At 38.5% G+C, this 24,288-nt stretch overlaps 2 protein-coding genes across 2 annotated transcripts in view; one reads left to right on the top strand and one right to left on the bottom strand.

Annotated features, from left to right (window-relative positions):
• Positions 1-5,083: 5,083 nt before the first annotated feature.
• The window catches only part of LOC110674004 (cell cycle checkpoint protein RAD1-like), a 110,128-nt gene continuing 90,923 nt past the window's right edge, over positions 5,084-24,288 (top strand). Inside the window, exon 1 of the mRNA XM_021850294.1 lies at positions 5,084-5,354. The gene's annotated coding sequence lies outside the window, so the exon portion shown is untranslated. The remainder of the gene's footprint in view (positions 5,355-24,288) is intronic.
• LOC5573888 (WD repeat-containing and planar cell polarity effector protein fritz) lies at positions 7,039-24,212 on the bottom strand. Its single transcript, XM_021850292.1, has 7 exons — positions 23,853-24,212; positions 16,377-17,112; positions 15,283-15,489; positions 9,942-10,746; positions 8,015-9,213; positions 7,433-7,580; positions 7,039-7,372 (listed from the first exon to the last, which is right to left on the bottom strand). The coding sequence occupies exons 1-7, from the start codon at positions 23,933-23,935 to the stop codon at positions 7,257-7,259; spliced, it is 3,294 nt and encodes a 1,097-aa protein (XP_021705984.1). The 5' UTR covers positions 23,936-24,212; the 3' UTR covers positions 7,039-7,256.

Below are 24,288 nucleotides of genomic sequence, written 5' to 3'. Positions count from 1 at the left end.
ACAGTCCGACATCACGTCAACGGAAGAAATTTCACCACAACGGAGGATTTGTCAGTTCGAGCGCGCGAAATTTTCACAAGTCTTTGACGTTTACAAAGTGAGTCAAATATGTTTGTGTTTACTCAAAAGTGAGTAAGGTCGTTTTCTTTCGTGGTTGAGTAAAAAGTTACTCACTTTGATAAAATAAAGTTACTCACTTTTGACAGCTAACCTGAAACTTCAAAAGTGAGTCAAAGTTACTCTCTTTTGAGTAGATTTGAACGAGCGTGATAGGTCTTTTCATGTGACTGGTCCGCAATGAGAATATATACCAAGGTGTGGAAGAAGAAGCAGTGGCTATGTATTAGTAAAGAGAAAAAAACGTAAACAAAAATAACTACGTCACTAATTTACACGGCTTCTTATGGGAGCTTACTCGCTGGTACACACTTATGTCGAATTCGTTTTTGAACCCAGGTTGGAACTGGCGCAACCCGTTCTGAATCACAGTTTCAACCCCAACCCGATTCAGGTTCGACCGAACTACAATTAGCTTGACGTTTGTTTGTTTATGTGTTGATCACCGACCCAGTTCCTAAAAACGAAAACGACATTAGTTTTTTTCTCGTTGTTCGGTAATTTTTTTTTACCGGAAACGAACTGTAAATAAATATTTAACTGAAGCTTCGGTATTACAAACGAGATTTACCGAACACCCTTGAATATATAAAAAATCAAAACAATATTCGTCCTTTTTTACCGAAATCGTCGTTTTATTTACCGAAAAAAACTGTAAATCGTTTAGATTCGCCGTAGACTGTAATTTTTTACCGTACTTCAGTTCTTAGTGCTACAAAACTTTACCGAACCAATTGTAATTTGATATTTTTGTGGCCGCCATAAATATTATTTGCTAGTCAACACGATAGTATCGAATTCAAAACCTTTAATTTCTGTGGGGGCCCAGATAGCCGTAGCGGTAAACGCGCAGCTATTCAGCAAGACCAAGCTGAGGGTCGTGGGTTCGAATCCCACCGGTCGAGGATCTTTTCGGGTTGGAAATTTTCTCGACTTCCCAGGGCATAGAGTATCTTCGTACCTGCCACACGAAATACGCATGCAAAAATGGTCATTGGCATAGTAAGCTCTCAGTTAATAACTGTGGAAGTGCTCATAAGAACACTAAGCTGAGAAGCAGGCACTGTCCCAGTGGGGACGTAACGCCAGAAAGAAGAAGAATTTCTGTGATTGTGGCCATAAACACTGTTTTTTGAGAAAAATAATGAGACTACGACAGCAGGATGAGCGTCTGGAACTACTTTTCCGTAAGTACGACCTGGGGGATTTTATTAAAAACCTATTTTTAAAAATTGAATAAAATATTTTCGTTGTAGTATCCAACTGCCCAATTACGTTTCCGGATAGAATCGTCACATAAACGAGGATAAACACCCATGACGGAATCGGTGGTGATGGTGGTAAAAGGGGTCAACAGCTGCAAATGAGCCAGGATTGTAGCCCAAGATTTGAAGCGCGCGTTCGAGTTGTTGGTGATGCCACTGCAGTATCAACTTCCATCTTCATGAAAAAGATAAGCAGTTCATCTTCAAACGGTTCCAAAACAAAAACGCGAAATAAATCGATGAACATTTGCTATCAATATGGTTTTTGCTTTGTTTTGATCATTCTTTTCTATTCCGACTGCCTGCTGTTACGAACAATGCGTTCGGTAGTTTATTTTACAATACGTTCGGTAATAATTCACGAGCATATTGTAATTTTATGACAGCTGCGAGTCGATTGCAATTACAGATTGTTCGGTAATCCTTAACTTTACCGGAAGCATTACCGAGCGCTCAGCGGTTTATATTTCGGTAAAAAAATTACCGGAGTCGGTGATATTTTCTAAGTGTGTAGTTGTGAAACATTTTGCACCATACACGGATGTCACGCACACTACATGTCTCTTCCACACCTCGGTGTATATTCTCATTGACTGGTCCGTCTATGCATTTGTTTACATTGGTGGAGGACCGGTGCATACACGAGGCTGTCATTTTCATAGAAGAACTGTGTCAAAGAGCTTCCCGATGGACTTATCCACGGTCTTCTTTTATCCGCGACTTTCATTTTCTTTTCTGCTCTAAATGCGGGCAATGTTTACATAAAATGACATCCGGACCAACATCCGGACGACGAATGGTCACCGGATGAACATGAAGTGGATGAATGCACAACGAAATCGTTCATTTTTTGTTAACACGGCCCGCAGTAAAAGGTGTTCTTCCCGATGGAAGAAGCAGCGTGACGTCATTGTAAATTAGTTCATTTCCCGATCAACTGTTTTTGAACGTCATGTGAATAGGCCTATGCTCGGTAAGCAATTCTAAAGGGCCAATTCTCAGATCTCTGCACGGTCGTTTGCGAATACCCTTTAAGGGGGGGGGGGGGTCTATCCAAGCGTGACAAGCCTTACAAAATTTTCGGAGGCCTCATACAAAAAGTGTGACAAAGGGGGGGAGGGGGTCAAAAAAACTGAAATTTAGCGTGACATAATTTGTGTACCATCCCTAATGGGTAAAAATAACCCATTTCCGCTAGAAGTGCCTCTCCACATTTAATGAGTAAACACGGATTACTCCTAAACCTTTCGGTCGTCGCACGAATTTTTGTAACACGAGTAGTCACGCGTTGTACTTTGTACAACACCCTTGATTTTGCGAATATCCCAGAAGTCTGATCACCTAGAAAGATGACGTCTTCGGCAAAATTCTTCAGTAGCATTATTATAGCCAAGAAATTCGAGATTTTGCCACTAGGCGGCGCTAGTAAGCATGAACCTTTTTTTTCTCAGATCTCATGATCCTGACCACTTAGAAAGATGACGTCTTCGGCAAAGTTGAAGGTGCCTATTTAAAAAGTCGAGATCCGGCAGTATCCGCAAAACAAAAATTTTATGCTCACTAGCGCCGCCTGGTTGCAAAATACCCTATTTCTTGGCTCAAATAATGATATCCATTGAGCTACTGAACTATTTTGCCAAAGACACTATCTTTCTAAGTGGTCAGGCTCCTGAGATATCTGCAAACAAAAGTTTCATGCTCACTAGCGCCGCCTAGTGGCAAAATTTTGAATCAACTAGCTCGAAAAATGATAGTCCTAAACTTACTAACCAACTTTGCCGAAGACGACATCCATCTAAATAGTCAGGATCCTGAAATATCTACAAAACAAAAGTAAAACTTCCATGCCCACTAGTGCCACCTAGCGGTCAAATTCCGAATTAAATGAGGTACCATCAGATAGCGCTTAACCTCCAGAACAACTTTAATAAAGACCCCAAGTTTCTATTTTATCTGGATTTTAAGATATGACGATTTCAAACTGTGGTTTCCTCGAACCGTACATAGTGCGTTCATTATTATGCGACTTCCATATACATTTGTTGATTTTACCGTATTCTAAAGGGCTATACTGTAAATAAAAACTGTCGAGTATTGTCCTTAAGAAGATTCTTGAGGAATACATTTTGGTTTGGTGTCAATTGAAATCTTTGTTGCAAAATGATAGCATAAAAGTCACAACTGTTGTACAAAGTACAACAGCGCGACAGCCCGAAGGTTAAATTTACTTAATGCGATCGAAATCTCTATCGATTTTCTTTTTTCGGTTAATAAATAGATTGTACCGATTCAATTTAGTCGGTAAACTACTGTAGTTGTACTGTCAAAGAGAAAAATCGCTCTGTTTGGTGTTAGTTATTATATTGTTATGTTATTTGTTTGAACGAATTTCGAAATTTCTCGATAGTTATTAGCGCTGGCTTGGTTAAGTAATGTTTCTATGTTATCGTGTTCAGTTAGTATATTGTATTGCATTCTTGATTGTGAATATTTTGTGCAGTGTAGTAAGACATGGCTGGAGTCCTTAACCCCACATATATCGCATTTGTCGTCTTGTGTTAATTTCCATAAATACAGTTTTTCTTTTGATAAGGTATGGAATGTTCTTAATCTCCCTATTGTAACTATTTGTATTGTGTCCAGTTCAAGTTTATCAAACCACGGTTTGAAGGTTGGTTTTGGCATAAGATTGTAATGTTTAACTCCTTTTTCTGTCGAAGTTGTGGTGTATTCGTGTGTCCATTCTTCTAGTGTTTCTATTTTCGCTAAATTAATTGTGTCCTTGAGTCAAACCTTGAGTGGTATTCTTGTGTGAATCATCTGTTCGTTAGTACATCCTTCTTTAGAGAGGGTGTCTGCTATTTCATTTCCTATTATACCTTTATGAGCCGGTACCCATTGAAAGTTTATAGTTTTCCTACACTCAGAAACACGGGTAGTCACAGAATGACTAAATTTTAGTAATTTATGATTATTTTCTATCTGCCTCTCTTTCATTCTGCAGGGAATTTTAATCCTATTTGTCGATTCACCTGGGTTGAAGCATCGCTAAGCTTCAACCCAGGTGAAATTACATTTATAAGCGGTTTCTTCACCACCGCTTAGGCCTTAAACCTGGTTTAATCGTATGGGTAAACGTGGTTTACGGCGTAAGCGGAGGTGAAGAAATCGGCCCTTAAGGCCCGAACGCAATGATAGCGGAACGGCAACGGAATGCGGTACCGGTTCGCCAGGATTAATCACACCATCTCGGTTGAGCTGACAACGAATGAAATTGTACTAACACTGAGTCGACAAGCTTGTTGTAGTTCATGCTGGCGAACCGGTTCCGCTTTCCGTTGCCGTTCATTGCGTTTGGGATCATTGCGTTTGGGATCATTGCGTTTGGGATCATTGCGTTTGGGATCATTGCGTTTGGGCCTTTAGTGTAGAAATTCACAGCAGATTGAAAGAGAGGCAGATAGAAAATAGTCATTAATGCATAAACTTTAGTAATTCTGTGTCTATTTTTATTTCTGAGTGTCGTTTTGTTTTTAATATCCGTTACAATGAAGTTATCATCAGTGTTTTTATTTTTTATACTTATCAGTGCAGATTTTGAATCTGAGCAAATCACAAAATTGTTTATATCTTTGGTATTAAGCGAGAATGTCCGCATTTCGAAACAAAACGGTACGCCAGAAATTTCGACATCTTTTCAGTACCGGGGTTTTGTTTAGTTATTCAAAATTTGCGCGATTCGGCTATCGATTTTTATAAAATTAAAAATTAGTGATAATGCTGATTATTATTGAAACAAAGCGTGAAATTCAGTGAGTGATAAAATTTGTGTCCCTCTGTATGTGCATCATCAGGTCATGACTGAAGCATCTTTCGTATTCTACGATTCGATTGACTCGGTGTTCGTTCGAATCGCTCAAACGTTGTCCAACTGCAATCCTGCTGGAGCGGTCGATTCTAAATCTGTCCAATGTGAGTACTAACAAACTTAAACACTTATATTATCAATGTTCCCATACTTTAATTTGTTATTTGAACTTTGTTTATAACGATAACCATTTGGTTAAACTTTACATCGGGTTAAGGAAACATTGGAAACTTATCCAGTGATCCAGCATAATCAATAGTTGGCGTTCACTTCATGAGCATATCCCTTGAGGGAAAAATCTTTTTGTTACAAACTTAGTTTGATTGAAATTATGAACTTAAGAGACCGTATGTTAAGTTCATCACTGTTAAATTTGATGATTTGGCGTTGAATGAGTTAATTTTGTGATTGTTTTACGGATTTCATAAGGATTTTATATAATAATTTCATTGAAGACAATATTTTCAATAATTCAACCTAGAATTTTATTTAGGGGTCAATCACAAATTACGTCACGCTCTAAGGGGAGGGGAGGGGAGGGATCAAGCTAAGTCTTACAATTTTTTTGGAGGATTCATTCAAAAAACGCGACAAAGGGGAGGGGAGAATGGGTGGGGATCACAAAGTTGAAATTTAGCGTGACATAATTTGTGTACCATCCCTAAGGATAACATCCACACCAGATAACAAATTCCACCAGGAATGTTCTCCAGAACTTCTCCAAATATTCTTCCTTTAATTTCTAATTAAATTCCTTATTCATTCACGAATTCATCAAGTGATTCTATCGATTTCGCTGAAATTATGCCTGAGATTTTTGTATTGAAGATCTTTAAGAATTGCTGATTAATTCTTCCAGAGATGCCGGCACTGGACGGAAGAAATATGTATGGGAAAATTACTCGAAAAATGTATGAAAGAACTGCACAAGAAATTCTTGGATGAAATAGCAATATAAATTTCTAGAGGTATCCCTGGTTGAATTTATTTAGGAGTTCGCGGAAAAATCCTAATAGATTTCCTGAATTAGTTCCAGGAGAAATTCTTGAGCAATTCCTGAGAGAAATCGTGGACGACCTCTTAAACCAATATTTATTCGACGTAGGAACTCCTGTACAAATTCTTTGTAGAGTTTCCTGAAAAAAAAAACCCCTAAATGTTTTTTTTTATCTGTGGGAGAAACATTAGAGGATTTTCTTTGAAGAACTCTAGTAAGAATTTTTGAAAGATCTGCTAGAGGAAATCTTCTGGATAGTCTCTGAGAAAATATTAGAATAATCCCTGTGGAAATTGTTGCAGCCAGTTGCGTTGAATTTCCTGGAGCAAATACTGGAGTAGTTTCTCTATTGCCCCTATTTTTTTTTAAATCCCTATTCGCAAAACTATCTCATGTATCCCTATAGAACATGGGACAATTATGAGAAATGTGAAACCTAAGCATCCTTTAAAAAACCTTGGAGAATGTTCTTGACGATTTTATGGGACAATTTCTGAAGGAGTTCCAGGAGGCATCCCCGACAGTAATGCAGAGAAAATCTCTTCAGATTTCCAAAGTTGTTCCTCGAGAAATCTGAGAAGTGATTCCTAATGAACCTATATAATAATCGCGTACGAGTCTCTAAAGGTTTCTCTGTGGCCTCTAGTATCTGGCACCAGAATTTACGGGAAGGAGAAAACGGAAAAAAGTGACTTTAGACATCATTTTGACTGAAAAAGAGACTTTTAAAGACCATCCATTGAAAATAGGGACATTTTCGATAATTGTGTCAAAATCATCAGCTGAATGCATGCATTATTCAAAATATATTATATTGTAAATTATTGCCTGTGTATACTAATAAATATACAATTATGTAGAGACTTAAGTACGGTTCGAATATTTACAACATGAAAATATGTATAATATAACAAGAAACAGTGTCTCTGTTTAACATTTAAAAAATACTGATTCAGCTTCACTGGACGGAATACTTGAGGAGGATTCGTTGGATCATTGGCCATTTCAGTTACACCACACCAAAATGAACCACTTTGATGTTGGGTATTTTCTTATTGTCGTTGTCGGCATTTTCCTGCTGCTGATGGTGGTGTGGCTGCTGTTGCTGATCATTGCTCATTATTTCTGAAAAGGAAGACATTGTTGAACGTATGCCTCGATGGCTTTCTATTATAGCGAACATACCTTGCATGGGGGTAAAATCTTTGAGATAGTCATCGTTTGGATGGCACAGGGGTAAACTTTCCGCCAATTCCCGTTTCGGATCGGCAATCATTGAACTGTAGGGAGGTTTGCGGGACTTCTCGCCCAGTTTATCCTTGCGAGGAATTTCCTGTTATGCACGAAGATGGTTGTTAGATTACTCATTATCAAGTATCGATCTAGCTCGAAAAAAAATTTCAACACTCCACTTTAAAAAAAATCGTACCACCTCAAAAGTTGTTCAGAAGGTCAAGGATATTCAGAAGGTTCGTAATTCTTCCGCTACGTGACGCTAGAGAGCATGGAAAATTGTAATTCAGAAAACAAATCTGGAACGTATGAAACAGTTCATTTATAAAATATGGCCTTTGCAAACATTTCCTGAAAAAAACTGTTTTTGTGGACCGAAACTGAAGACCGCACGATTATAGATTATCAGGATCTCGAGATATAGCATAATGCATGTGCCTATATATTAAGGTGATGTTAAATTTTTTAAGGTGATGCAATAATTTTTCAAACGGATAATGTATACCATGCATGCTACGGTTATATCCAACTCACCGGTACGACAGCCACCGTCACAGTGTCGGAGAATTTGACCTTGTTCTTTTCGCCGCTCTCCTTCTTGGCGGAGGAAGACGAGGACGAACTGCCCGGTTGTTGGGGGAACCCGGCCGATGAGGGGCCAGCCATTGCCAGCGAGGAGTTTGTACTGTTGGACAGAATGGATGCGGCCGGTTCCTTCCGCCGGGGCATTCGCAGTCGGTCGATAACCTCCGGAGGTTGTTGGTTGTACTTCGATTGGAACTTGGACGGAATGTTGCCGGAAATGAGCGGATACTGGTGGATCACAGTTCGAGGAGCGTTGTTCAAGTTCGAGGGGTTCGGAATGCTTCGGAACTGCGGTTGCGGGGCTTGCGAGGTAAACCAAGGTTTCCGAGGGCGTCGGGCGAAGTCCGGTTCATCTTGTACTAGAGGGATACCAATCGTTTGGTCGAGTATGTTGGCTGGTGGATAATTCAGCGCATTTGGAGAGCTTATTGGTTTTGGTACCACATCGATAACGACGTGTTGACCGTTAGGAGGAGGTCTGGAAGCGACTGAGTTTTCTACAAAATCTACATAGAACGGCCTGGAATTTCGATTGGATATATCAAGCTGCTCCATCGATAAACTGTTTGCAGGAGAAGCGTACAGTTTGGCCGCCTTTTCCCTAGGATTTAAGCGAGCTCGCACGTTACCCCGCTGGATAGACGACCCAAAGTAAGGAGACACGTTATCCGAAACAGAAAGCAAATTACTTGAGCTCAATGATTTTCCTTTCAGCCTAGTCTGAGCTATTCTCGACTGTTGGTGTTTGCTAAGCTTCAGCGCCATAGCCGTTTGGCTCCGTTGCATTGTGGTGGTCGGTGCTTTCTTCGGAACGTACGGTAACGGTGGACGATCGTTGCTGAACTCGGACTTTGAACGAACGTTGGCTGTCGCGGTTCGTGTCGCTATACTGCTGCTGGCACTACTGCCCTCTGTAGTTTTGGGCAAGGGAGGATGTTTCACAGCGCCGTTCCTTATCTGGGACGACTTGGACGAACTGGACGAAGTGGAGTACGATTTGAAACTGACAGCGTCGGTGCTAGTTATTTTGGCAGCACGTGGCATCTGCACTTGGGAACTTTCCCGTTCCGATCCCTCGTCATCATCTTCATCGTCTTCGTCGAAGCTTTCCGCACACAGAGAACATGAGGAATTGGAGCATAAAGAATCTGTAAGAGAAACATCGTAAGTTATCATAAGTCATTATTCTCCAAACTCAATCCATAGAAAACATCAGCTTAGCATATTTTTCAATGAAAAACATCGAATATTAGGTAACAATCCCAAACTTGTGAATTTGGACCTTCAGAAGCTACAGTGAAAATTGGCTGAAGCCAAAGATATCATGAACCGGAACGATATGCGGAGATTGTATGCAACGGTCAATGGCGCGCGACACAATACCATTGTCATGTGCAGTGATCGAGAAGGGAATTTGCTGACCGATAAAATGGCGGTGGATACCAGGTGGAAGGAGCACTTTCAGCAGTTTTTGAACGATAAAAATGGAAATGTAACTGTGGACCCACCAACCATACGAGATGTTAACGAGCTGAAGAACTGTAAAGCTGCTGGGGAAGGCATGGGAGCACGTAGAAATGCACATCGGCTGATTGGATGGCCTCATACGCCCAATCTACAGGAAAGGGCATAGATTTGAGTGTGCCAATTACAGAGGAATTACCCTGCTGAATTCGGATACAAAACACTGTCGCGCATCCTGTTTAACAGACTGCGACGTTTTCTTAATATTTGGTCAAATTTCTCCATACGAACTTTAATATCCTTTAAAGCTCCTTAGAGTTAACGGATTTCGCTCAAATTATCACAGTAGCTTCCGGGAGTCCAAATGATCAAACATAAGATTTTAGTCCTAATCGGCCATCCTAATACTCACGTTCGCTATCGCTCCTATCCGTACATATCCGGTTGATAACGTCCACCTTCTTCAGTGCCTCTTTGGCCAGCTCCACATCGCCATCGGTTTTCGCCTTGTCGTGTAGTTTGAGGAACAGATCCGCATCGTTGATATCGATGGCCAAGCTGAACGCCTTGTTGTACGACTTGTTCCGCAGCAGGTAGTGGAAGAACCGCAACGTGATGTCGTTCACCTGGTCGCCAAATTCCACTTCAGTCTCATAGCATAACGGTTTCACAGGTACCAGAAAACTGCCCAAGGCTTTCTGCAGTTGCAACTCCCTCTCCGTGCCCAAGGGCTGCTTAAAAATATAGTTTGCTATTCGGTGTAGGGACAGAAGGCACATGGCGCCGTACGTGTCCCAGTTTAGGCTCAGCAGTATGTTGATCGCTTTCTCCACCTGGTTCAGCGAGATGTACTTGTGGATCAACACGTCAGCCGTTAGACCTGAAGTATGGACGTCACCCTTCAATCCGGTTCCACCAACGAACCGAACACATCCTAGTGGACCATTCTCAAAAGCCAACAGCAAGAAGCAATCAGTGATGGCGTTCTTCTCAAAGTGTTCCGTTATTTCCGGTTTCCTACTCCAACACAGCTTGGCAAGATTGTATGGATGGGCAAAGTAATTCGACAGATCCAATATACTGGACGGGACTACATCTTCACTCATCAACTGGGTGCGAACACAGGACAGGGCAATGTCGAAGCACTGCAGTTGGCCCTTCTCGTTGGCGATCATCACGATCGATGAGTCGCTGTGCCACGAAACAAAGGTGGGAATCTAGAAAAGGAAAGAGATGTTAATATGAATAACTATGATCGGGGTACACATTCAGATTGCTGATGATCGTGGGTTCAAATCCCGTCAAAGGCGATCTTTTTCACGAATTGGAAAATGTATCGATTTTCCAGGGCATAGAGTTTGTGATTTTCTACACGATACACGAACGTAAAACTGGTCATTTGGCAAATACCTTGAGCTTATTCTACTAGTGGAGTGAAATTTTCAATCCCATTACACCGAAAGCCATCAACCCTAATGCCACTACCCAATGTTTAATGACATTGCTTCGTGATATTGGAATCCTGGGTAATGTCATTCGGAGTTACTGGTCGTTCAGGGATATAGAATTCGGGGTAATGGGGTAGAATCGTCGGTATCGTATAGCGAGGTGACAACACTCGACACGAATGAAGTGACTCGCTGTGTAAATCAAACGGAGACTCACCTCATTCGAGTCGATTATATTAACACATCGCCATTATACGAGACCAGGTTTTCTCCTACCCCATTCATAGAATAAGCCTAAATAACTGTAGAAGTATTCAAAAGAACACTAAGCTGAGAAGTAGGCTCGGTTCCTCTTGGAATGTAACGGCATTAAGATAAAGAAAAAATATGGTTGCATATGTTCAGTTCAAAAATTTTGCTGGAACAGCAGGTAAATTCCGGCGCACATTTTCTTCGAAGAGAAGAAATTTTCTTCCATAATCCACCAGCAAGAAAATTTTCTTTTCTTCGAAGAAAATACGCGCCGGAATTCGCCTACAGGTCTACCACCTTTTCTAATGTTCGGCCGTCAATGTCTATTATGGCTTAAACCAGCCGAAGGTGCTTTGAAAAGGAAAAAAAAAAACTGAAGTTCGTAGACGCAACTTGAGTTGATCTGTAGATAATCATTTTTCGGATGTTAGACCAGGCTATTGGCAAGGCGCGTTCAATTCTCTAAGGTGTCCTATTATGCTCACTCTGTGGAGAAAACCAGACAGGGTAGATGAGGAAGGGCTGGCCGTTTTGTTTACAAACATCTGAGACAGGTAGTCGAGAGATTGACTCATGATTGGTTGGAGAAACAGTGTTGTCAATAATTATTCTAATCTGGTCGCCCCTGCTCCTTGTGTACTCTACTACTTTCTTTCTTTTTTGACAATTTTGTCCGCACTGATGGCAGCACAGCTAGTTTCAGTTTCAGGCAAGGCAGTAATGTTTGTAAACAAAACGGCCAGCAAGTTAAAGATGGCCTCCTAGCCGCTTTCGTCAAATGATTACACCTTACTCTGGCTAGAGTAAAATGCACACACCTTGGCTATTGGTATACATACTAGGCCGTCTCTTATTTTTCGAAAATGCGAAATGTCATAAGTCAGGCCACCAAATTTCCATTTTGAAATTCCCGCTTTTTTCCCGGTTTTCCCGATATAGTTTTCAGAATTTTCCCGGTTTTTTATTTTGTTAATTGAAGGTATTTCAGCTCAACTTTTATTATTTCGATTTTTTTTCATGAAGATCCTGTAGAGCAAATAATTTTAAGGTGAATATTGAACAAAGGCACGCATGTATAAGTTTGTATTTTCAAACTCTTAGTAGATTTATTAAAAAATGACCTATTCGGGATTGTTTACAAGAATAAATATCAGGATTAATTGAGGTATACATGTTCAGTAACTGAAAAAAAAATTCAATACAATAATCTTCTAAAAGAATTCTTTTAACACTGATTCCAAACTTCGGGTAAATCAGTCAGAGAATAGTTCAAAAAAGGTTATCCTTGACGGTAGTGAAAAGACTAATAGTTATTTATGAAAAAAAAAAACATATTGCAAAATGATGATTTTTTCAGCACGATTTGTACATTTATCCAACGAGGCTCTCCGTTTTGGATAAATACAACAGATGCTGAAATAACGAGTTTTGAAATAACTAAAATATCTGTTTTAGCAGGATTACTTCTAAAAGCACAAGCTAACATTAAAAAAAAACGATCCGGATCGCAAAAAGGATATAGATTCAGATGATATGGCACGAAAAGATTGGAATATTTGATTTGGCCTCCCAATACAGTACCGAAAAGTGCTACTTTTAAGGACCGAAAAGAGTGCCGAAAAAATAGCACTTTTCAGCATTTTTTTGGTAGGAAAAGCAGGCATTTATGTTATTCATCTTCTCGATGAAAAATTTATTGATTTGCTACGGGATCGCAAAACAAATATTTCTAAACATGGTTGGAAACATGAAACATTACAGGATTATAATGTAACAAAGAAGAAATTTTTAAAGCATTTGAAATTTTTAAAGCATTCCAATGAAAGTTACCTGTTCAAATGCTGAATCTACAACCTATGGTTCGTAGATATAGAGCTCGAAAATATTCGTTCCAAACAATTTTCCCGGTGACCATCTCAAATTCCCGGTTTTTCCCGTCTTTTTCCAGGTGAATTCAAATTCCCGTCTTTTTCCCGCTTTTCCCGTTTTTCCCGGTTCGGTGGCCACTCTGTAAGTTCGTCATTGTAAAGTGCTCCTTTTGGTAAGAAAAAAATCAGGTAAAAATTTGAAGTCCGTACGAGGACGCTAAGTGGTCCCCCAACGACCCTAAAGGTATTAGGTGTAGATGACCCTCGTTCGCCAAATCGAGCTCGCTGCTCTAATGCACGCAACATGAGTACGAAAAGCCACTAGTAACAAATTGATAATCAGTATAGGGGAAAGTGGGGCAGTTTGGCCACCTTAAGGAAAAGTCGATAAAAGTGCTGAAAATATTATGAATTATTCGAATGTTTGCATAATTTATAACAATGTTTAGATGAATACACTAGATCCGCATAATTCCCTTTGTCTTATAAAGTTCAAGGATGAATGATTGGTTTTTCAAAATTTGTCATTTTTCGAGTCGATTTTTTACTGATGAGGTGAAATGAGCACCCCATTTTTGATAGCAAAATAATCTAATATAATAAAAAAATTCATGCCTATTGCTTCATTTCCTCATCAGCTTTGGGGTTGCAAGTTATTTCAGATGAAATTTCAAGAATTTATGCACTTTTCAAGGGGTGCTCATTCCACCCCATTGGCCAAACCGCCCCGACTACCCCTAGAATTATAGGTAAAATAATATTTTATACTGTGGATATCTTAATAACACTGCACGCTGACATAAAATTCAGAACTACAAAGGGATCATTCAAATATTACGTAACGCAACAGGGGGAGGGAGGGAGGCTTCCGTAGTGTTACGATTCATACAAAAATTTTAAATTTTTCATACAAGAGCTGTTACGTGGGGTAGGGAGGGGGTCTAATTTTGCGTTACGTAATATTCGAATCATCCCAAAGAAAACAAACTTCTACACACGCTAACATGAAAATACCCATTAATGGGTAAAAAAATACCCATTTCCAAGAAAAGTGGCTTAACTCATTAAAAGAGTAAAGTCGACTTACCCATTAAAGAGTATTCCCCTCGAACTTCAAATAATGGGTATTTTTAACTCTTGACCTCTGATATGCACATGGGTAATAAAACCCCATTATTTTATGTGCGATAGAGCGGATTGAGGTTATGGCAAAAGTTTTGATTTAAATAAATTTCATGTAATGTAGAACAGAATAAATAGAAGACTAATTAAAGTGCAACGTACATTTATTTCATAGTTTAACCAAAAATGTCAACATGTATGTGATCATCTAGCCGACAACCCTGGCACTACGGAAAGTTCATTGCAGTTTGCAATGAACTCAGTTGCGATCATCCGAAAATCTAAAATCAGAAAAACGATTGTTAGAAGAAGCACTTACCGGAAAGTATTCACTAACGTTACTTACGTATTGGAAATAATGTTTGTAATCTTCTCCTCCTTAATTTATTATCGAATAATAAAAAAAAAACGACTTTTTCACTAACATCAAGCGATACAAATCTGAAATTGAAAAATGGCGCTTTTGCTTTGCGAACTATATCATGTGCACTATTTACCCATTTATATTACCAGGATGGATACTTCATAATGAGGTTAAAGTACCCTTTTTAATGTCACTGAAAAGTACCCTTTTTCTGACACTTCCATACTGACCATAAAAATGGGTACAAGAAACCCATTTAATGGGTACTTTCATGTTAGCCACCAGTAACAAATTGTCCTGCGTGCGTTGATAATCAGCATATGCTGATTATCAACGCACGCAGGACAATTTGTTACTGGTGGCTTTTCGTACTTATGCTGGGTGCACTAGAGCAGCGAGCTCGATTTTGCGCACGTGGTCATCTACGCCTAATACTTTCAGGGCCGTTGGGGGACCACTTAGCGTCCACGCACGGACTTCAAATTTTTACCTGATTTTTTTCTTACCAAAACGAGCACTTTACAATGACGAACTTATAGCATTTCGCATTTTCGAAAAATAAGGGACGGCCTAGGCGACAGTTTTTATCCTGATCCATTCATTTGCTTAAAAACATCGAGCTGCACACTCGATTACCAATGGCTTTTAGTGCGAGATCAGAAGTTATACGAGATTAGCGTTCATAAAAAATATACTCACAAAAGCTGCCTTAACGAGGTGTGTGATCCCTCGGCCTTCGTCGAACAGCACGACCGACCCGTCGATGCATCCCAGCATGAGCTTCTCGTGGTCCGGGCTGAACGCATTGCAGCAAACCTGCGTCTGCAGGGGAATCGACGTCACCGCCACCCGCCGCATCTTCGTTTTGTGAATCTGGTATATACAGCTGTCTATGGTCACGTCACCCTAGAAGAATCAGAAGCACAAACATAAATTTTGGTTAATTACTACTAATCGAAACGGTTTCCCACCAGTCAGTGGTAATTATACGAAGCTTCAAAATTATGCTAATTGACCGCATCTAATTTGCACCCACTGGAAACGTCCTTGGCTCAACAACAGTAAATCACCGAAAAAGTGCATTTTACGGGACTGGTAGGTCTCTTTAGAAGAAATAGTCACGAGTTTAATGCAAGTTTAGAGACCATTTTGTTAAAAAAAAATAGTTTATTTCTCCTCACAGTGAATTCTAGTGTAACTTCTTGAAGCTTAAGAGATTCCTACCAATTCAATTAATAGAATTTCTTGAGTTTTAACAACGAATTTCTAACTAGAAAATTGTCTGAAAAGCCAAATCCAATCATTGACTGTATGCCAGATGTTCTAAATACGAAAACATTGCAAATTTTAGATTTGTTGACCAATTAAAAAGTGAGGTAACGTCACTGATTTATCTACAGATTCCCAAAAGCAGTGATCTCAGAATTCAATAACGGTGAAAATGGTGGTGAATGGTGGCTAATGGTGAAAAAACGGGGTTTTTAATGCGATGATAGATTTTCATGAACATTGCTTCGACTTTGAGCGAAAAAAAAAACTATTTTGAAAATTTGTAAAACGATGATGGTTATTTTCCTCTTAAAACATGACCTCACTTGAAGAAAAAATTACCGATTCATATTTTTTTTCCTCTGAGCTTTGGCTCAAAATACATAGTATGACTTAATGTCTGGTGTGACTTTAATTGAAATGAGAGACTTTATAATTATTTGCTCCAAAAAAGTAACCAAGTCACTAAATAGTAACTCGCCACTAGCCCCGCAGTATCGCTAAACGTGGGAATGATCTCATACCTTTTTGGATATTTTCTGCTCCACCGAGTGCACCTGGAAGCCATTCAGCAGCGAGAAATCCACCGAAATGGGATCGTACTCGGTCCAGTAGTAGCACAGCAGTTCCATCTTGGCCCCGTTCAGTTTGTACACGTGCAGATTGGCCCGGTCCTGGTCCTTCACCGTGGGTCGCCAGGGGTACACTTCATTCTGGGAGGATTTGGTCCACACAATGACCATTTCCTGTGAGCTGCTGCAAACCAAGTGCTTGGGGATTTTTCGCGCCGTGGGCCCTCCGATGATAACGTTGTAGATCTTCGGGTCCATGAGGCTGATCTTTTCGAGGTTGTTCTTCCTGGCGGTCGGTTTTTGGAGGTGGACGAACGTAATCTGGTTCTCATTGTACGATATCAGAATGTGCGTTTGGGTGATTATCACGTCAGTTATCTGCTCGGAAATGAGCTTTCCAATGAAGTACTTGTCGAAGTATACGCGATTGATGTCCCCATTGAACGGATTGATGAAGATGTGGATGAGCAATCCATTCGAGAGCATAATCTGAAGGATGACATTGTTCTTCCACTTGCAGAAAGCGATGCGTCTCTGCTTGAGCTCTTCCTCCAACAGCTTCAAAGCATTCCTCAGCCGGTTGGGCTTTTTATTGTCCACGCTCCATTTGCAGCCCCGCGACTCAAAGTATAGCCTCTTGCCTTCGGAATATATCGATTTAGCACTGTCCGACTTCTTCTCGAAGTACCTAAAAACATATATAAGCAGATGAGTGATATAACACATATAAATGTAGCCAATAATTGGCTTACAAAGCTGGTAACGGCTAAGTGCCTGGCAAATATGAACTTTAGTCATTTTTTGCCATAAAAAGGAGACCAAAAATGAATCAAGGAATCAAGAAAACAAAACGAAAGCTAATTAATAGCAACCAGGAATGAGATTTTCTCGTGACATTACGAAAAGTATTACTGCTGGATTATTGTATTATGTTTTATGATTCTCTAGGCCGCCCATACTCGCATAACAGTCCCATATTATATGGGATTTCATATGTTTATGGGACTGTTGTGCGAGTATGGACAGCAAGAATTTCATCAGAAATTGATTCAGATATTTGCCCAGAGATTTATACATTATTCTGAGCAAATAAATCGAAACTGTTGTACAAAGTACAACAGCGCGACAGTCCTAAGGTTAAGAAATAGTTACACATTACCAAGTAACATTGATAGTTGAATAATACCTTATTCTTTTTATAAAACTCATTTCAACTGTAAAACTGCTATTCAGCTACCAATGTTACTTGGGTTGTGCAATCAGGGTCAAAAATGACCCATTACTTTAAAACATTCTCAAAGATCAATTTTTGAACCGATTTTCGTTCTTTTAGCATTATATGAAAACTTTTAAACTTTAGGATCGAATCCTGGACATTTTGTAAGTATGGTCATTTTGAACACAAGGCCACCTGAAATCTTCAGAAGGAACCAGTGCATATCATATTCAGAAGTTCATACCCACGACAGCTCAAAGTTCACGATTTTTCATTCCGATGACGATTCTTGAAGGAATATGTGGAGGTTTTCCTGAAAGATTTCCTGCAATCCTAATTTACCTTGTCTCAAAATTGCGATTGCGGTCAAAAGTTTTAATTAATCATTATAACTTTTAGAAAGATTCCGATTCGTTTAGTATCACATTTTCTTAATTTGGCCGTGCCAGAAACGGTTCCGGGTATTTGACAATAGTAATTTTATGTTTTGGAGGCCCAGATAGCCGTAGCAGTAGAACGCAAACCCAATTGTATAATTTTTCAATTATTTTTCGCGTTTCCAATGCATAACAGCACATTGTTATGACGGCCAACCAAACTTAACTAAAATATTATCCATAGGATTAAAAGGATAGCATTAAATAAATTCTTCTTGAAATCGCTGGAACATTTATTTTAATTTTTATAATCTGTTGAATACACAGTTATTACTATATTTTTATTTGCATGGCTGATAGCGGATAGATAGCTAATAGTAACTTTAGTAACCAAAATGATTGAAATACTGACCAAATATTGACTAAAATGTGACTTCGAATCTACAAGTAATAGTAAAACAATTCTTGAAATGAAAATAAGTTCCTCATACCCATGGATCACACCACGTGTAGATTAGTTGATAATCTACGCGTGGTGTGAATTTTGTTCGTGGTAAAATACTGTAATTGTGAATATTTCACTTATATGTCTCGAATAAGACTAGATTGCTATAAATGGGTAGTGATATGGCGCATTGGAAATTTCACTCTTTATTGTTACGAGACGAATAAAAGCTTCAGTGTAAAACTATTGGTACCTATATCTAAAGTCATGAACTTTGGAAAACAAATCCGTGATAGTTTTTTTTTTACTAAATTCCTGTTCACGAGGAACTACTGGCAAATTAGTGGAGTGATACAATGGAAAATTTTTGGTGGATTTCTCAAAAAAAAAACCTTGAATAAATTACAGAAAATGGGAGAGTACAAATTTCAATAACAAACAAAAAAATAAATCTCAGGATAAATGTGCGGTACATTTTTTGTAGCATTGAAGATTTTCTTCAAAAAAAAGTAACTCCAGACCACCATTGATTTTTGATAAACTTGAGACATATCGAATTAGATGAATGTTGGGCATAATTTATCATTTAAATGTGTTTTTGTTTAGAAGTAGTCGACCAAAGCCGTCGAAAAGATAGGGTTAAGGCTTGATCCGTGTAGAATGTATGGCTCATCTGTTGGAATTTCTAGAGTAATTTCAGAAATTACTTTAAACTAAATTAGGGTAACCAATATATTTTGGACCCCTATATATTTTGGACCTCCTGGCCCAAATAAGACCGTTACCGTATTACACGCATTCTTTACTGAACTCCCAACTTAATTTAGAGCTTAAGTGTTGAACAAGTTACTGACAATTTGTTAAATGCCTCACAGTTTCCGGTTTACTTTCTAGATGAGTTTTGTTGAAGCTTTCAAAAAGTAAGTTAAAGATATATTTTGTATCCAAAGATTACTGTAGTAGTTCATTAGCAATTCAATCAGCAATACCGTCAGATATAAGTCCTGGTAATTGATAAAATGTATTCAAATATCTTGGCCGGAAATTTTTTTCGCTTTTTAAGTTTAGACGTTGAAAATGTCTATGAAAAATTCATCAGAATCCTTCCAGTAATTTAACAAGGAATCCCTAATTTCCTAAAATTCCTAAATAGTAACATGGAAAATAGGAAATTGTTTTATTATTTTATGACAAACGCTCGGAAGCAAGCGCAGAATTACCTTAGAGTTTCTAAGCACTGCTTACTCAATAGCCTTGTTTTAATGATACTCGTGAATAATTAATTAAAAGAAGATTATTAACTTTTCTAGAACCCTCAACCTTCCGCTTCTTATGGTTGAATTTCAGACATAATATTGTAATGTGATTTAATATTAGGTAGTGCTAAATCATCTCCATTTAAAAACAAGTTATACTATGGTATTAACTCCGATGGAGGTTACCACCACTAGTGAAACAAAGTTTAATACTTGTTAACTTATGTTTTTTCTTTACTGACACGAAATTCACCAAACATGTTGTTCAGGATTCTGTGAACATTTTTCCCAGTTTTGATTTTTTTTGAATAGAAAAAAATCCACCCGGAGCTCACCTAGCATCATGTGAAAAACCTGTTCAGGATTTTCTATGATAATTATGCACGCACTCTGGGAACCCTGTGAGATTCTGTGAATTGCGCGCATATTATCTGCGCGTTACCGCCGCCGCCGGATGTGGGTTTAAAATGAGCGCCGCAATATTTATTTTTTATATGAACCCTCACCACACATTGATTTATGTTTGAACCAGTTTTAACGGCTATTAAAAATGCACGGAAGATTACTTAGAGAGCAAGTAACTACCGTGATGCTACCAAATTTCGCGCACGCTCCTAATTTCGCTCACTGTTATTAGTCCATAATTATCGATACATAGGATTAAGTAATCATCAGAGCCGTAGGCCGTAGCATTGCCTCATGGCGCACTTGGCAAACCCCCAATTGATCGCTCCCTAGTCAAAGTCAAAATCAGAACTCATATTTGAATTTTGTAAACGATTTTTCGTTAACGTGCCTTATTTGTTTTGAGAGATACTTTACCCATAAGAGGCATTCGTCTTTAAGCCATCAAAATTTCTGAAGGTTTCCTTTTCGAAATTCTATAGTGATTTAAATATCACATAATTTCTGAAGAGTATCGTGCTAAAGCTTAAGCATTATTTGCGCAAAATTGGAATACATTGGTTAAACCTAAACCAAAAAGTGATTTTTTTTTTGTTTAGACGAACTGTCTAAGAATTTTGTTATTCCAAAAAATGAAAGAATCCAGAATATATGTGTTTATATGGCAAGGAACAAACCTGCATTAACAACTATATTTACAGGTGAAATAAACTCACCTGTAAAAAATCTGAACTGCTACGGCAAATGAAATGTAAAATGTTGTTAACAAAATATTAAATTTGTTTTACCAAATTAGGATGATAGTGTTGTCTAATAACACAGAACACCTAGATATAAGAAATGGATGTAATGTTTGGAATGATACTAATAAAGAATTAAAAAAAAAAAAACAACTATATGAATAAGGCAAGCATTTACTTTTTAAATTTTAGTGAAATGCATTAAGCAAGATAAAGTGTCCTTTGGCTCAGTAAATGTACCAGGTATTCCTAGAGAATTTTATAGATATTGTAAAATTATTTTTGCCAAAATTTCTAAGACTGCAGGTTTATTTTTCAGCAAGAATCAACAGATGAGCACGTCAATGAAATTCGCAGCAAAACAAAAATCTCTGGAAAATAAAAGTACTTAAACCTTTCCACCATAAATTTGTAACAAATCTATCAATAATTCAACCAAAAAATAAATAAATTTATGAATATCTACGGTTTAGTTAGTCCTAAAGCCTGTCCACGTTAAATTTCGGACACCCAAATAATGGCAGCAAAAAAAAAGTTACTCATAATTCAACCAAAACAATTGTTTATTTCAGAATAAAAGAGTTATATCTACAAAATAAACAGTTGACAAGGATGTTAATCCTTCTTTCTGTAAAATTCTCGAACTTTCTGTGGTACACCCGCCATCCGTGTCCGAAATTTATCGTGGACAGGCTTTAATATCCATAATTTTCGTGTACACACTTAGATTTTATTTCGTTGTTCGGTAAATTTTGTTACCGAAAACGTGCTGTAAATAAATATTCAACTGATGTTTCGGTATTCCAAACAAGTGGATAATTATGGCGGTGAATTTGCAGCTTGCCTTTGGGTTGATCGTGGCTAACAGTGAAATTATATTGATAAAAAAATAAACATGTTGAACCGAATACATAAACGATCTAGGAATGAATTAGGTTATTTCATTATCATAATGAATTGCCATAATAATTTTGTTTTTGATCATCCTATCCAATTCTGACTGCCTGCAAATATGAACAATGCGTTCGGTAATTAATTTCACAAATCCTTCGGTAATAATTAACGAACGATTTGTAATATTTTGACAACTGCGTTTTGACTCCAATTACGGATTGCTCGGTTGTTCTTAACTTTACCGGAAGCATTACCGAACGCTCAGCGGTTTATATTTCGGTAAAAAAATTACCGGAGTCGGTGATATTTTCTAAGTGTGTAGGCAAATGGCTTTCAGTGAGTGTATAACAGTCTATTCAGGATTCTTAAGTTAAACCTATCAGGATCTTTAAAAAAAAATGTTCAGGATTTCACAGAAAATCGGGTAAGATTCTTTGAAAATTGTAGCCGGGACAATGTGGCAATGACAATAGGGATTTTCACATTATTCTGCTCAGAAATCTATCAAAAGTCCTGAGGCTAGTATTCAGTCAGAATGACATCAAGTATTATGTTATCTATAGATTTGTCCAGGATTTCCTGTGATTACTAGGCTGCTTGGGGAACAACTCTATTTTCGGCAGCTTTGTTTGGACGGTTCCTTCAAAATTCGCATGAATTTTTCAGTCGTAAATTGGAATATTTTGTACGCAAAAACCCTGCATTACTGATCAAAAAAAATTACAAATTCCTCTCACCTACATTTCAAGAGGATCTCGCTTGAGATAATATATGAACCAAAGACATATGGACCGATGCACGTGTTTACTAATTTGACGTTTGAGCGGTGCCGAATTCACTCGTTGCTATGATCACGCAAATAACACGGCACCGCTTAAAAGTCAAATAGTGAACTCGTGCACTGATCCATTAAAGACCTCCATGTCCCTTGCAGTTGCCCAACATTTTATGGCTCATAAGGTAATCTAGAATGCCGTGAAAAGTGTACTGCGATCTGTCAAACTTGGGTATCTTATGCACTACCGAGGGACCAAATGCCCGAGTGGGACGGACCTGTATGAACTCTGCCCAAGAATGTATAACAGCACCCTTTCTACGATGAAATTTATTTCGAAAATTCTCTTTCAGGATTTCATTTGAGTCGTACTCAAGATCCTTGAATATATTTTTAAAAGTTTTATTACAATGCAGCATATGATTCAGTAAAGTGGTGTTTGTGAAACTTGGCTGTAACGCGTTTCTTTTGAAGTTTATGAAATAATTATAAAAAATACCTTGCTTATTCTTCTCTTGAATCTCAAATCGAACTACAAATTAATTTTACGTGTAATACAGTTATAGCGACTTTTGAGAACTACGAAGAACAATACTTAGAAAAAAGCTGTTTAACATATTTGTATGCCAAATTACAATTTGTTAATATTTGTTAGAATTGAAGCTGCGAGCATGAGAGCTGTTGTCATTTTTTGAGTGTTTCTGCCAAAGGTGACTCTCCCGCTCCCCAACAATCTTTGAAAGCGATTCAATTCAATTCAACAACTAACAACTAAACTTACAATTATTACGCGCTTTTTTTTAATCTCTTCAAAAATGTCAATTTGGCCAACCGCACGTTACGCCACTGTTTACAATCTCTTGAAAATCTTGTTTTAGCAATATGTGTAGGTTTACCTGAGACGTTATAACATGGTCTATCAATGTAACTCGAATTATATTTCAAAGTTATCCCGTTTTACGGTACATACTCGAAAAAAATCTAAACTGCTTGTTTAGATTGCTTTGATATTTTTGGTTCCTATTTTGATCTTCTTTATCTTAATTACGGGGTTTCGTAAAGTTCCTTATTTTCAAGACACTCAATCGCTACCAGCCCTGGCGGTTTATCGTTGTTTGCTTTTGTGGGAATCTGTGTTATGAGAAGATGGGCCACCAGCACGAAGTGAAGGCACAAGAAAGACAATAGACAAGAGACCCTGAAGAGGCTGATGGGAAACGACCTCGCGTAATCGATTAGGAAATCTTTATCTATCAGCCCAAGAAAGTGTTCTTCGTTCTTCGTGCGGTGCCCATCAAGTTCCCACGCTTCTTAACTCACTTGGCCGCTCCCAGATCGGTGTCCTTGATGAGGATGTCCTCCTTGGTAGACCAGAAGCGCAGTTCGCTCAGCAATGTCAACATTTTCCGAGGCGTAAACGGAGCAAAACACTTGTGGCAACATCGAAACCAAGATTCACCGTGCCTCCTGCGCAAAACTCGACACTATTCATGCACTTCTATACGCGTTAGATCGGAACTGATCGCGAGAACTATAAATTCAACCGAAAACAACCGCGCAACTACATTTTTTTCGACGAAAACACAAAAATCAACACGGACTACCTGTTGAATCAAGGGGCCATCTTTGCTGATGCGATTTCGTCTCACCCCCGATCCGTTTGCGTCGTTTGTTGTCGGATCTGTCACCTGTCAAAACGAAACGCTTTGAAACGCATTTTTGTCTTGTTTGTTTGAATGGGACATCCCTAGTTGCA

The sequence above is a fragment of the Aedes aegypti genome, chromosome 3 (assembly GCF_002204515.2).
Source record: "Aedes aegypti strain LVP_AGWG chromosome 3, AaegL5.0 Primary Assembly, whole genome shotgun sequence".
Classification (NCBI taxonomy): Eukaryota; Metazoa; Arthropoda; class Insecta; order Diptera; family Culicidae; genus Aedes; species Aedes aegypti.
Note: the sequence above shows the minus strand (reverse complement) of the source record. Positions and strands in the feature narration are given on the sequence as shown.